The 15,894-nt window shown below is 32.3% G+C and overlaps 1 protein-coding gene across 1 annotated transcript in view; it reads left to right on the forward strand.

Annotated features, from left to right (window-relative positions):
- Positions 1–3,055: 3,055 nt before the first annotated feature.
- Positions 3,056–15,894, forward strand: part of LOC148614912 (sestrin-3-like) — a 34,061-nt gene continuing 21,222 nt past the window's right edge. Inside the window, exons 1-2 of the mRNA XM_088589433.1 lie at positions 3,056–3,200; positions 7,720–8,017. Coding sequence (XP_088445559.1) covers positions 7,733–8,017 — 285 coding nt within the window. The 5' untranslated portion in view covers positions 3,056–3,200; positions 7,720–7,732. The remainder of the gene's footprint in view (positions 3,201–7,719; positions 8,018–15,894) is intronic.

Raw genomic sequence — 15,894 nt, forward strand, 5'->3', positions numbered from 1 at the left:
AAATATCTGAAATTTTTATTTCAATCCCTGAAACTGTTCAAACTTTTCCCTTCAAAAACCCCTTCCTCATACGGGCATCGCCGGTTAGATTTTGAGCTATTTCACTTTGTAATCCACTTATTAAATTTAGCATGGTAAAAAATTGACTTACTTTCACTTTCACAATGAAGTCAAATTGTCATTGAAAAAAAGCCCCTTCAACATTGAAAATATGTAAAGCATTGCAAAATACTTTTAAAAGTCCCCTTTTTTCAGAAAATGTTTTATCAACAATAGATTCTTCATTTTTAATCACTGTAGCAACCACCGGTTTCCATTTATGTCATTTTTCATCCCTAGCCAAAAGTGCGAAACTAAACTAAACTGTGGAGTGCTGGCATTGTGCACAAAGTGATTGTTGGGATTTATGATCCATGAAAAAACATGGCTGCCATTACTAAAAATAGAACGTAGGCGTTCTGAAGGCATTTTTTTTGCAAATAACTCAAAAACCGTCGCCTTTAGCAAATTTCTGGCAGGGTAATATTATACAACATCAAGAGGCAGACCCATGAAAATTTTCTCAAAAACCATTATAAAGAATTCAATGAAAGTTTGCATATTTGTTCCTTAGGGTATCTCACACAAAATGACCGTTAGAATTTTTATCCATGAAAAAATAAGGCCCCTGTTACATAGGGATGAGAAGGCATTTTTTTTGCAAATAACTCAGAAGTTGTTGCCTTTAGCAGTATTCTGGCAGGGTAATATTGTTCAGCATCATGAGATGCCAAAATTTTCAAAGTCACCCTATGTAGGAGTTACAGCCCCAGAAGCATTTTTTTTTCACATGTACGCTTTGAAAATCTTCTCTAATTTAAGATTTAAGATCATTTAATGAAAAATAAGCACATTGGTTTTTCAGTGTTTTGTGCTCAAAATGACTTGTGATGTTTAATAATATGTGACTAGATGTGGCTGCCAAAAGATGGAACATAGGGGCCAGAAGACAGGTTTTTTTTAAATAATTCAAATACTGTTGCCTTTAGCAAAATTCTGGTTCAGGTCATAAAAATGCTATTAAAATCATTTGTTGTATTTCACAATTCAGTTAATTTTAATTTAGCCTGTCTCATTCCTCAAGTTTTTCAAATAAGCAAATGGTTAACTAGGTTAGTGATTATTACTCTTTTGAGCCTCTAGTTGTATGACTGCAAAACATTGGTATGGCCCTGTTGTTGTCTGTAGACACATGAGTTTTCATGCAATAGTATGATAACAGAAGATTGATTTTTATTAAAATTTTATATCAAAGCTCCAAACCACAACAGTATGGTTGGCATTGGTATGGCCCCAACCATGTTTGAATTTGGGTAAAAAAACAAGCATCTCATATAATTTACCTATATAACTTAAGTTAAAGCATATCAATGTCTTTGATATTGCTCCACAATATTTTATACCCCAAAGGCAAGACTGAGATTGATTTTGGGGTTTTTGGCTTTAACAATTTAGAAATTAAGGGCTAGAAACAAACATATTTTCGATTTCCGTACATTACAAACTTGTTAACTAAGTGGTCTCTGGATTGATGTTGACTCCCTTGAGGTCATTGATTTTCAACCAATCTTAGGTCTGTAAAAATGTGCTGAAACGATGTATGGGTGTATTATATGCACCCCCATGTTCTGAAATTAGTATCCTGGTAAAAAGTGTGCACAATACACACCAAAATATGGTATTCAAAATAAAAATTCAAACCTTTGAACCAAGTCTGAATGGGATGTCCTTGCTTGCCCAAACTGTTCAAGGTTTGACCTCTGGGGTCAAATCAAACTGTACTGTGCAAAGCATTTTATTGAAGTCCGGCAGAATAGGGAATATACTCTCAAGTCCTAAGTAAAGGAAATAACTGAAGTCCAGGTGCTGGTCTGACTAGACAAACCAATATTTTAACATCATTTATGATGTTAAAATATATATCACTTAAACACTATAAAACAAAAATTGGTTTAGGTTTGAAATATATCAAAATCTACTGGAACCTATTTATGTCGTCAACCATAAGAAAAAAAGTTTAACAAGAAAGCTCTATCATACAGTTTGTGCATAAGACATCATATACTTCTTGTGTGTAGCTGTAAGTTAATATCAGTTGCAGTTTTAACACTCAAATGATAGCTGGTAGACTTAAGTTTTTTTCTGTTAAGTGTAAAACCAATAATAGTTTGTGTGTTTGTTGGGGTGGTTTAACGTCCGAGCAGCAATATTTCAGCTATATTCAGACGAACCAATAATAGTAGGTCAGTTCTATCCAACAAAGTAATATAGTTTTAAATGCTTTTCAGTTTGAACATGACACTGGCAAAAAAACGCCTGGATATTCAATTCCTGTACATTCTAAAATATTTTTTTGTATTTTCTGTAACATTTTGTTACAAGGACATTAAGTATAGATATTCATGTGAATCAATTTATCATTGATGTTTTGTGTTTGGTAGGAGATATGAATATGTTCTTTGGCCAATTGGGACACCATAAAACTGACTGTCTATTTTGTTTTGATATTTTTGTGAAAGTATAATTTGAGAATTTTATTTTTAACTATACATAAGGAGTACAATTGTAACGCTCAATGTACTTCCATTACACACGACATTGCTATACTGTGTTTTTCAGCCCCAAGAATGATTATTTTTAGAGGTAAAAATAAAATTTCATATCCTTAAAGTGTCTTTTTTTTAAGTTCCCGAATCATTTCTAATGGGAAAAAATAAAAATAAAAATAAAAAATAAAGTTGATACAAAGATTCCTTTTAAAAAATCCTAGGAATAATTAGTATCATTTATAACAGTAGTTGTTTCATAATAAAACTTAAAAGAAGATAATAAATAATTTTTCTATGAAACTACACTATTGTGAGTTTCATTTTTGTTGTTGTTTTTTTTTTCTTCAAATTCCTTTAAAAAAATACTGAGAAATGCAGATGACTGAAGGTGCTGAGTAAGCGGATTGATTTCATTGGTCAATATATCGGCAAGCACCGCCTACTTTAGTGTCAAGGACAGTTTTCTCGGATACTTTCTAGTCTTTTCTTCTTACAAACGATCAATATCGTAATGGACGTCAGTTGTTATAATTAGATTCAGAAACCAGCGTTTTGTCCAAAAATTGGAAGAAATATATCAAATAAAGAAGAATTTATCAACTGATGACAAAGGTAAGTCTAAACTAAACAGGCTGTTGTAATTATGATGTCAAAAGTGACACAATTTCAATTGCATTGGGTGGAAAACCCCCAAAAGCTAAGTTGCCATGACCTCTGTCATCAGCTGATTGAAACCGAACCGGCGAGTTTTTTAATTCAGTGTGCGTTCGTTTATAGAATTATAAATTTAGAAAAAAAAACAATGTCTCCATACCATCCTAGTTATAATTGGTGTGTAGTGTTATCAGTATAATAGATACCTATATACATGTATGTGCACATGTATGCCACCCATTTCAATTAGTTCTCTCCATCAGCACCAGACATCACAGTCGTGCCTTCATTAGCCTTAGGTCATTTATATTGGACAGAAAAGAAAAAACAATACTGACAACTGGCTGTTCATTTCTTGCATAAGCTGATAAAAAAAATTGTTTGCTTTGTGGTTGTAAGTCTATATCACTATAATTTGCAGTCATTTGGAAATTAGAATTGTTATGATAATGGGTATAGACTGTTCATAAATTTTAAAAGAAAACCCCAAATGTCTTTAGATGCATGCCCAGCTTCTCTTTGCTAATCCATGAGCTTATTTAAAGGATTAACATTTGTCAATACATCTCTAAACTTCTATTTACTTGTACATTTGTTTATTATGTGTTTGTCAACCAAGACATTTGAAGATGAAATACTTTAGTCAAATAATATTTTACCAAAAAATGTCAAAACAGCTGCTTTTTGTTACATGTACTGTACATATATGTGTGTATGTGCTGTTCTTTTCAACTGTCTTTAAAGCCTTGCTTTTCTTTCAAAGATTGCAAAACCTCATTTTTGGAAGTTTTGAAACTTTTGCAGTCCTTCCTTAAACCTTGACTTCAATGATGTTGTGTTATACATCATGTACATGTTCTGTCTTTTTACTATCAGTTCACAAAAACAAACAATGTACTGATAGCCTGTTGATAGAAGTTATTGTTTATTTTTATCATTTGATTGTCCAATCACAATAAGCTCTCTGCAATTGGTCTATATTTTGATAGAAGTATTGTTGCTTTTTTATTATGAAGGCATTACCATGTCCCTTCTGTATACTATCAGTAAAAAAGTAAAATTGTGCATTTTGTTCAAATCATTGTTTTCTACCTGTTAACTCGTCTTTATCTCCTACTGTCACATCAATTTTAATTTGTGTGCATTTATGAGCATGGTCTTGTGTTCATCTGTATGTTGAATTCTAATTATATGCTTTAAAAGTACGTAAGTAAAATCTTATGAACAGGACTTGTATGCATATATGTGTATATTACATGTACTTTCAATCTGTTTTTCTTTACATTAACCTTCAATTAATCAAAATATCACGAGCACTGGTATGGTGTATGTGTCAAAGAGACAATAACCCTACTGGGTTGCAAATGTCAGCCCAAGACTGCCCATTTGTCTTCAATGAGTGACTATGAAACCCTCACACCATGGGGCAGGCTGCAGTTGGCCCCAAAACATTATACACAGGTACAGCAAGAGTTGCCCCTTTATACTCGAATAACATGAAAATAAACTGAAGGAGAAAATGAAACAAGATATACAGAGGCCAGAAATTCCTGACTCGAGACAGGCACAAAAAATTGAAGGGGTTTACTTTGGCATGTTCATAACCCTTCCCTTTTAAAATCTGGCCACTGTGGAAAAAATGTTGCACAATTAAACACCTAAAAATCAGTTTGAAAAGGTCTTAGTCCTGTAATACAACAGAAATAAAGAAACTGATATAATTACACAATGCAATAAATAAGGACTACTAACAGTTAATTGTCATGCCATATTCAGACCAGTTTAAACCTACAAATAGTGTTTTAATTTCTATGTAAAGTCTCTGTTTATACCAAAAAATGCTATCCTTAGCGATTTGACAACAATATCATTAATACATGTACTATATCCCTTACGAATGAGCATATTCAACAGTTTAGTTTCTAGTAACTTATAGGATGAGTATCATGCTTTCCTTGCTTTGTTTAGAATATTACTGTAAAACAAAGGGTGAGAGATACACATGTACCTATGCATATTAATCTTTTACAAGTACATCTGTATTTGGGAATTCTTGTAAAGGTTAAAACATTTTGTGAAAGTTTTTACGATCTTGTGATATCCAAAACCTTGATGAAGTAATTTCTTTGTTATTTGTATATAAAGATTCCTTTTGTTAAAATCTGAAACATTGTTACAAATACAAGCAAATAGAACCAGTTGTGATAGGTAAACACCATATGATGGTGACAAGGGAACTTCACCATGTAAAAATGGATAATTTACAATAGGGAATGAAAGATCACCCCTTTTATCCTAAATATGAGTATTAAGTTTACCATTATTGATGTTAATACCAAGATTTAGAAATGGACATTAAAAGTTTGTATATTCAAACCCTTTTTTGTTCATTCATATTGCTTTTCACTATTATTGAACCTCTTGGTTCATAAACATTTGCAGTCAAAGTATGACTGACATTTCCTCAGAGGGTTGCATGAGGAATAGTTGTCCTCTTAATACCTTGACCTTAATGCAACTTCTGTAAAAACAATTACCAGTAAAATTAATTGTGTTTTAAGATTTCCCCATTTACATTCAAGTGTAAAACAAGCATCTACATGTAGTCATTAATTAATTAATATTCTAGTCGTACTTTGGAATGGATTCCTATTACTACAGGAGCTGCTGAGACAGTGGAATCTCCCATTACTCTAGAAGCTGCTGGGTCACTGGTATCTCCCATTACTCCAGGAGCTGCTGAGCCACTGGTATCCCCATTACTCCAGGAGCTGCTGGGCCACTGGTATCCCCCATTACTCCACTGCTTTCTCTATTAACAATGTAATGTCTTTATTACATTATTTTACCCCATGCTATAAAGTGTGTGAAGTATGGTGATCAGAATGTCCTTTCATTGTCTGTCACACTTCTTTATCCTCCTAACCTACTTGATGGATTTATATGACATTTAGCAGAAATGCTTCACATGTGATACATGTAATTTGCATTTGAATAGTGAATGCTTGGAAACTACATGACATATATAAGTGCAACAATTGCTTCAATGTACATGTTAAGACTCCATTGGTGTCGACTTGGTACTTTAAACTCTCTATTGTGTGTGAAATGTATTTAAAAAAAAAATATATCATTACTATCAGATGTGCACTAAATATCACATTGATGGGCAGCAGATTGACAGTAAATGGATTATAACATGTAGTTGACATGTACATGTATTAACTGTTTTTTCAATATTTGATAAAGTAATATAAGTATCCAAATAGATTGGTGAAACAGTATTAGAATATTGATTTTTTTACTTTACACCAATGCAATGGTGTGCCAGTATCATTTCGGAGAGGATTCAAAAATCAAATAGCAAAGTTTTCCTTATTGTTGAATACTCTTGTTCTGTAGTTGCCATACAAATATTGATGTCTAAAACTCTTATAAAATGGAAAATCTTGCATATTCACATAGTACATGTAGTTTTCCACTGTCAAATACTCTTTTGGCTATCATTAACTGTGGAATGCACATTTTCTGTAAAACTGTTCAAGTTTCTAACTATGGAGTTTATGAATTTGACCAGTTTTCATTTAAACGCAGACTTATTTTCACAGTTTGATAGGCATTTTGTTTCTTTGGCACATTCCCTGTTTCCATCAGATCTCCATAATACAGGTACATATATTTGAAATACAAGGGTATGCTCTCTTTTTTCATCTTCTATCCTGTTTCTCGGCATTCTCATCTAGTTTTCATTAACAACAAAGCATTATTTGCATGTAAAAAGTTTTAAGACATTTATTTGATATTGATTATGGTATATCAAAAATGGTGTAAACAGATATTATTAGGGGTCAAAGAGTAATAAAATTGTATGAAATGTTAGTATGAGCTAGCTGTTTAGTCTTGGCATAGTTGACATGTTTTTCCTATTAATTGTGCCCCTTGCAGGTTCAGGTTTCAAAAGACTAAGCCTGCAGCAGCACTAAGCTTGTCATGAAAGGCAACTAGATAGTGCTCAGAACCCTGGTTGGGGCTAGAGCACTCTGACAGCAGAGCAACTGGGTAATAATATGTGCTCCAGATGGTGGAATGGGGTAACCCTGACATGCTACATGCTGGGATCATCTAGCCATAATACGTAAAACATGACCTCAAAGCATAGTGGTGCACTGTGTTGGGAAAAATGCCACATTCCTTGCAGGTTAAAGAACATTGCTTTGGTGTTCAACAGGAGAAGGAGCCTCAAGCTTCTCTATTGAAGGCTAAATTGCCAAACCCTACCCACCTCTCCCAATTTCAAATGGCAATTGAAACTCGTTGACCTTATAATCCTTGTGTCCAATCCCATTTTCCATTTCATGATTTCATATTTATTTTATCATCAATTTCATATCCATCACCCGGATATTGCTGAAACACCAATCAGTCAATTGTAATTGTTTGTACACTCAACTCTAACATTCAATTATATTTCTTTCAGATTCTGCATATACATGGCAAAGGAATATAGAGATGAAGAATCTTTACGTTTTGTTCATTGTCTGTCAACTCGAAATGAAGGGTTACGTAAACAGGGGTTGGAGATGATACAAAAACTAGTTGATTCTTGGATGGAAGGATATGGCAGTCCTCCAAATCATAACTCAATGTGCAATGGAACAAAAAATGGTTTTCACCCTCTTCTGAGGGAACATATTCCAGACTTCATTAGATTAGCATATCAATGTCCATTTGACGATGTCAGGGAATTCTTCACCAATTTGATTACTGATATTCAGGTAAGATATGCAGTTTTATAAAGGCCACAGTAGGACATTTTAGTATTAGGTTTGTCAGATTGTTTTCATACACCTAGTATGTATTGTACTTGAAGGAAAAAGGTCATTTGCAATGGATTGGGTGACATGGTTTATCAAAATTTCATCAGGGCACTTTGAAATTACAACAAAGGGCATAGACCACTCAAAAGGGGCAGGAAGGTGCAAGTTGTTGAAGGCAATGCCACAAGGAGCAGCATTCTTCTTTTTCATACTAGTGTGGACATTAATACATGTATATACATGTATGTGAATTTGAAGGATATGAATGTACGAAAATGTTGAGTTTCTCTGATCTTACTCTGTAGCTTATCATATAATAGAGTATCTCACAAGAAGTGATAACCATCACACAAACAGAACATTGACTTGGAGATTCTTGTTGCTGAAGAACCCATCAATACTGATGAACTTACATTCTAATGATGATAAGGTGTTTGGCATCTTAGTCAATACTCATGAAAACTGAATTATAACTGGAATAACACTTATACATGTTTCACAATCTTCTCACTTTTACAGACAGAATATTTTCTTGGTGTCTGTGTTATATAATTGTTTTTTGAGTGCACGTTGCACTATAAGAGTAGCATAAGATCCTTATTGGCAGTTGTTCATATAATATCTGATGGAAAGTACTGAGCCTGTTAGTGTGGTACTGAATGTCACTTTGTCAGTCACACTGTGGTATATAAATTGTTACAAACCCAGTATTAAGAGGAGACATTGACCCAATTGTACAAGAATGTTAGTTTGGATGAGATATAATTAACATTTGTATCATTTTACTTATGGTGTAAATGAATCTTAACATACTAACAACATTGGGCAGAGGTATGATGTTATAATGCGCATCGTTTTCTGGACATGTGATTACTTGATGAACATGTGCATGTGTACATTAGGATTCATTAGCCAACATTCTCTTATGACTTGTTTTGAGAAATATAGTGCAAAATGTTTTTAGTTAAAATGTAGTTGAAATAGAAATGAACTTTAATGAAGTTTAATATGACGTGGAGTCTATGGACTTGTTGCCATGGCAACTTTGATGTGCAGTTCCTGTAATCTACTTCTCTTGGCATGGTGTAAAAAATTGTGCAAAACCATTATAATCGGAATTTTCATTAATTTTTACAAGCTAGGCATGTTAGTTCTTGTTAAAAGGCTGATCCTCAACATCTTTCATTACCGTCAATTTTACTGTCCACCTTAATGTGATAAAAATAATTTAGAAGAGTAGTTATGTTGAAAACATGGTGACATTTATCACCACTAATTGTAGATGTCAACCTTTATACAAGTCTTATTTTTCATTGTTAATAGGAACATATGCAAGATGTATGTTGGATAACCTCAGGAGTTGTCTTCTATCAGGATCAGTTGTGTTTGCTGTCACAAACTTGCTAACTTTGTGCTAAGACTACAACTTCTGGTCAGAAGCTAAAGAATGTTTCATTTCTAAGTACATGTACATACAGAAGTTTTAGCCTGAACTTTGCTGTAGTAAATGTACGTTTTTGTAGGTACTAGTTTCACACAAAAACTAGTAACAGTAAAGTATCACAATGGTTTATTCCTTACACTTGCAGTTGATGGATTTGCTTGTGAAAATTTTTCAATGTAATTGGGTATTAGGTATATATCAAATACTACTTTCTCATTTGTATATTTGTTTATATCAAATACAACCTTAGAATGAATGCATACTTAATTGAAGTACAGATGTACTGCAAAAACTTTTCTCTTGACTGCAAGCAAGGTTGAGTTAAATTAAGAAATGATGCAATAAAGTGACTTGAGAATGTGACCATCCAGTAAAGATTGTGTTTGATTGGATGTGACTGTCAAAGCAGCACAGAAAACAGATGCAATTTGTCAATTGTCCAAGTCAATTATATTTCATAGGTCACAAGTTCAACAGCTGACTAATGCTTCCAAGTGTGAAATATATTTGTGTAATACAACCTAACAATTCATTTACTTTTTCCAGTAATGAAATTGTTGTATGAGCAAATAATATACATGGTAGTTAGAAAATAGGGCAATGCCATGTAAAGTAAAACTTTTAATATGATAAAAGGTGAAGTATGATATGTAAAAGGATACTTGACCAACTAGTGGCTGAATTAGATAACATTGACAGGCATGTATTGAAGTTCAATACACTGTCAAGTTTCTTACTCTTGAAATTGATCCTCACAACTAATATCCCTTTCCCAGATTGTTGTCCAGGCATACTGAGGGTAGTACAGAGACCGGGGACTGACATTACATTTGGTAATTCATTGAATTTGAATGTTGTTTGATGGTGTTTATTACATGAGTGCAGAGTGATCACCAGAGAATTTTGGGCAACTTCCAGTAGTATAATTTTCTTGGCAAGTGTATAAGCTGTAAGTTTATATTTTTGAGTCATATGATGTATTATATGCACAGTATATTTAGTTTTTTGTTAAAAATTTTGTTCATTGTTAGTTGTCAGACTAAGATTAGGGGCTTGTTTTCCTCAAAGTACATGAAATACTGTTATCACAAAATCATGATAATTTCCCCATGTTTACATTTTCTCCCAAAAATACACAATTTTTATATGGATGCAGAAAGTTTTGCTATATTAAAACAGTATCATCATTTCGTGTGTTGTTGGGTCTGTTAACTTTATTTATTTACAGTATTGGAAGTGAACTTATTTGATATATTGAAATTTTAACAAATTGTTGCTAGGGACATGGTGGAGGGTCCAATTGATTTTTGGGGTCTCTCTGCCAGAAAAGGGTTGGTGGAAAAATTAGCAGTTGTATAGTGGTATGATGCAAAAAATTATTTGTATCTTTATTTATGTGTACCATGTGAAATTTCTCTGTAAGCATTATATAGATCAACATTTTCTAGAGTCAATGCTTTTGTTTAATAAATTTTAACCAGCTGCAGCTGGAACTTGTTTTATATCTTTGACAATGTATTGTTTAGAGCATAAAGCTAATAAATTCAGTGTATCATTGATCTACCAAGATTGTACTGTGTCCATTAATGTCTCAGTGGTCTACTGAGATTGTACCGTGTCCATCAATGTCTCGGTGATCTACCAAGATTGTACCATGTCCATCAATGTGTCAGTTACGTATGATTCAAAAACATTTAAATATTGCATATCAGTTTAATTCTGATTTAGATTTCTTTCAAGGTTATCCTGTGAGACAAGGAGGCTTTTGGTTTGCAAATTTACCCACTTAGAAATTATTATGGAACTGAATAGAGGTCATACTGTCCTTTATGTGCTTTATTTGGGACTTTTTCCACATTATATTTTAAATATCTATTGATAAAGAAGAATAGAAATCTTCACTATCTATGTTGACATCAGGTGGGATATTGTGATTTAAATATAGATCATCTTGAGGGGATTTGTAATGGTTCCACAATTCTGATGCACTTTCTTCAGTACCCTGTCTTAATGTAATTGAATTCATATTTTCAGTCTGTATGTCTTCATTCAAAGGGACTGATTTTATGTGCCCTTTGGAAGAACATTGTAATGTTTGTCCAGACTTCCATTATATGTTTTTAATACCTGCCACAGGGATTAGTTAGATACTATATCCCCATATCTTGTGTCTGTCAGTTAAACAATTTTAGCATGGTCTAAAAAATAATTTAGATTTGATAGTAATAATCAATTGTGCAAAAGTTTGAACGAAAATAATTTGTTCTCATTTTATCATCTGGAAATTACATGAAAGGGGATGAAAAATGATTAAAACAGCACAAATTGATTGGAGTTGGACTGTTTTTATGATGATAACACTAGAACAGATTAAAACATTAGATCAAACTTTGCACAAGAGCTAATTAATACAGATCATATTTATTTTGCTTTTAACTTTTGCTATGCCCCCTCCCCCTTTTAATGGTTTAGATTTATCATATGCATAATTGCCCCACATCATGACAGGGTTATATTTGATGTTCTGGAAAAGAATCTTTTGCTTTACCTGGATTATTTTTACATGAACTCAGGTTGTTCCTTTCTTCAAATATATCTTCCATCCACCAAACCCACTTAAGAATTAACCATACCCTCTTTCTGTCATTCATTCAAAGATCGGGGTTATATAGGCCTTTCTCTGTCCATCCACATATTTTGTAAACTTACTCCTTCAAAACAGTTAAATGGATTATGATGGAATTTTATAGTAAGGTTAGGCACCATATGTACTTGTAGATGTGCAAGAAAGAATATGCCTTCTTAGTCAAATAATTCAGCCTTAGATTTTAAAAATTAAGTCTACCCTTTGTCTTAGTGTTTTTTTTTTTTTAATTACTGCCCTAAAAATACATATTTAGTGTCGAGGTAATCTGAACTTTACAGATAGATCATATGGAACCTATGTAAAGGGTTTTAAATAGTCTTCTTTTTATAATCTTTTGAATATGATTTGAAATTCAGTTTATATGCTATGTTTGCTCAGAGGTTGAAATTCAATCTAAGTTCTATTGTGTAAATCAGGGTGGTATTTTTTTCGGTTTATAGGTTTATATATTCAAAGGTTCTGAATGTTAGTACTATATACTTCATTGAATAGTATTGATCTAGAAATATGTACTTTAAAGATTGGACCATAAAAAAATGCTTCAGTTTTGTATATTGTACTTTGGAGCTTATCTAACCTTTTAAATTGGTAAACTGTAATTTTTCTTATCAGAAAGTGTCAAAGTTAAATGTTTTCATGTATAATTATCCTCATAAACCAAAAAAGGCATTGCATTAGTTGAGGTTATATGTAAGACTATGGTTATGGTGCCGGCTAACAGTAAACCAGATTTACATGTATCTATACAAGTAGCTATAGAATGATTGTCCTCCACTCTCAATTTGTGCCAGAAAATTATATGATGGTAAAAATTGTAATGTTGGATAATGAGTAACTTCTTTCCAAGCAAGGCTATTGTCTGTTGCTTGCTTTCTTCCGTCATCAAAATAATCTGGCTCTGGTTTGCTATTTTGAAAAATTCTTTATAGCTATCATGTGTATGAACATGTAGCATGACTAAAACATGTTTGATAATGGGTGCCCTGCATGTCTAGGTTATTTTGAAGATTTAGGGGTAAAATTTGCAGACATATATTGGTACGGTGCACGACCTTGTCGTCGTCTGTAAATACTTGGTTTTCTTGCAATAACTTGAATATTAATTGGTTGATCTCTTTAAAATTTTATAACAAGGTTTCAAACCACAAAAGGAAGGTTAGCATTGATTTTGGGGCTTTTAGCCAGAATCATTTTAGAATTAGGGGCCCAAAACAAGTATTTCATAGAATTCAACTAGTTTTTGTTTATGATGAAAGGAATAACTTAGCATGTGTAAATAAATCTAAAGATGTTATTAATCACAAGTGTAAGAACTGTCTTTTGTTTATAATGATTTTATTATTGATAATTATATAACACAAATGCAAAGAATATTGTCAGTTTGACATGTTGTGGGATAAACTTTTGTGGAGTGTTTTAGAATGAAAATTTTTAGAATTAGCCATTTTCAATGATATTCAGAATTTCAGAGCCTTATGCTTAACTGTATTTCTTTAAAATGTAATGGTACATTTTCAGCTTTAATGTAATAAAAAACAATCTTACATATGTCACTGCTGTTTCTCTTCTCATGGATTGTATGGAATTTATTAAATAGAGAAATAAAAAAAAATAGCCTTAGGTTGTACATATTTCTCTTTGATGCCCCATTATCCACTATACATACTGCTCTGGATGGAGTACTTGTTAATTTTGACTAAATAGAAATTCAATGAAAATCCTCCAGGTCAAGATAGGATATTCATGTTTGTCTGGTAAATCCTTGCTTTGAAATCAGTTTTCTATTTACATGTAAAAACAGAGTGCCTTCAGTACTATTATTGTTCAATGTTTGAAATGTTATTTTCTACCTGTTATCAAACAGATTATTGTAATTTTCTGTTTTGAACAAATTATTACACTGTCCTGACTTAATCTGTTTGTTCATATGTCCATGTCATATTTAAATGGACAATTTTAATGATATTTCTTGGATAATGTGACATCATAGTATTTACTTTTAATGATGTAATAATAGCCATGTCTGGAAAGTGTTTCACTTTATATTTAATAGTTGTGTGTTTCATTTGAAATAGTCAATTGGTACTAATAAGAGTCAGAAATTTATGAACTCGAGAGTAAAAGTAAGAGATGTGATATGATTGCCAATGAGACAGTCACCCACCAAATGCAAAGCAACTAACAATTTAACTACATGTCATTATATAAAACATATGATTTGGATTTGAACCAACTTTGGTCACAAAAATGTAGCTTGAACTCCATGTACCATATAATTTTCAACGTACTCCATGATCTTTATTATGATATGTATGTATGTACATGTATGCACTGAATAGTCTTGAAAATTCATAAAATAATGGATAGTAAGTCGAGGCTGACATCTTGACGAAAAAAATAATTATATAGTCAGAAAAATACAGTACCCCTTTTATTCTTTAGGTTCTTTATTATGTAAGGTGTGCATGTACATGCATGTACTGAATTATCTTTTAAGTTTCAGTACATGTTCAAAGTAGCGATGTCAGCAAGTGGTCTAACTTAACCAAAACCACAAATATAGGGCAACCAACAATAAGCAATCTTTTGTTTTGGATCTTGCTATCATTTGGATGTTAATTTAAATCTTCGGTTAATTAAAACAACTACAAACTAAAAACTTTGAGATGTCATGAAGATCTTAGATTTCCAGTCTCACTTTGTTGGTATTCTTGTATGTTCCTAAATGTGCCCAAATACTTGTTATTGATTTTTACTGAATTATTTTTTTTTTATGTAAGAAACTAAAAGAAAAACAAACTACTCATCCTTGAAGTGTTTGATTACAGTTTTTTTATTTCACAAACAATACGTGAGTACTGACCACAGGCTTCTATAGAATTTTTCCGTTCAGTTAAATAAGGGCAATTTATAAGTAAGTAATTTATGACGTATGAACACTTGTTTTTTAATGACTGTAAGTAAGAGGATTATCACAATTCATTAATAAGTAGCCAGTGAAGTCCTGACCAATCCTTGTGACTTAATGTCTGATCTTTTATGTAAACCATTCTACTTGGAATCTGAACAAGCTGACTACTTTCCTGTGCCAATTTTTTGTAATCCCGGTCATTGGGTAGCTTGTACAAGATTTTTAGTATTACTACGTACTGGTAAACCATATGAGTGGTTTAAATCGTAATCTTTTAAGCATTCAGTAGGGTTTTAATAACATATCATACAATAAATTCAGCTAAAATTGGAAAATCTCCACAAAGAATAGGAAAAGGAAAAGTACTTGTTAAAAATTGTTCAAAGTATCAGGTGGCTGCAATTGAATACATTTCATTTTGTTGTCTGTTATGTACATTAGCTTGAGTTAAAGTTATTGGCCCTTGTTTTATAATTAATCTATACACTTTGGCTTTAATCTTAATTATTCTTATGCTTTAAATTTGATAATTGAGGATTTATCTTTTTAATGTGCACATAACTTTTGGAACTTCAGCTTGATGTATTAAAACTTTTGTAAAACATTTTCTAACAGTGTCATTGACTAGATTTAGTCCAAATAAAAATTTGTTGATCTTCCTGTAATCTACAGATCTGTATGGCAATTGTCCAGGTATTAATGGTGCCAAGTATGTCAGAAAATATTATGGTTTTGGTGCTCTGATAAGCACTGGTCAGTATTTTTATTATACATGTACATGTTTTTGCCAGAGATACTGTTTAATTGAATGCAAATCCATATGTCTATAATAT

The sequence above is a fragment of the Perna viridis genome, chromosome 6 (genome assembly GCF_037379345.1).
Source record: "Perna viridis isolate PV_CMFRI_1.1 ecotype Kerala chromosome 6, ASM3737934v1, whole genome shotgun sequence".
In the NCBI taxonomy this organism is placed as follows: Eukaryota; Metazoa; Mollusca; class Bivalvia; order Mytilida; family Mytilidae; genus Perna; species Perna viridis.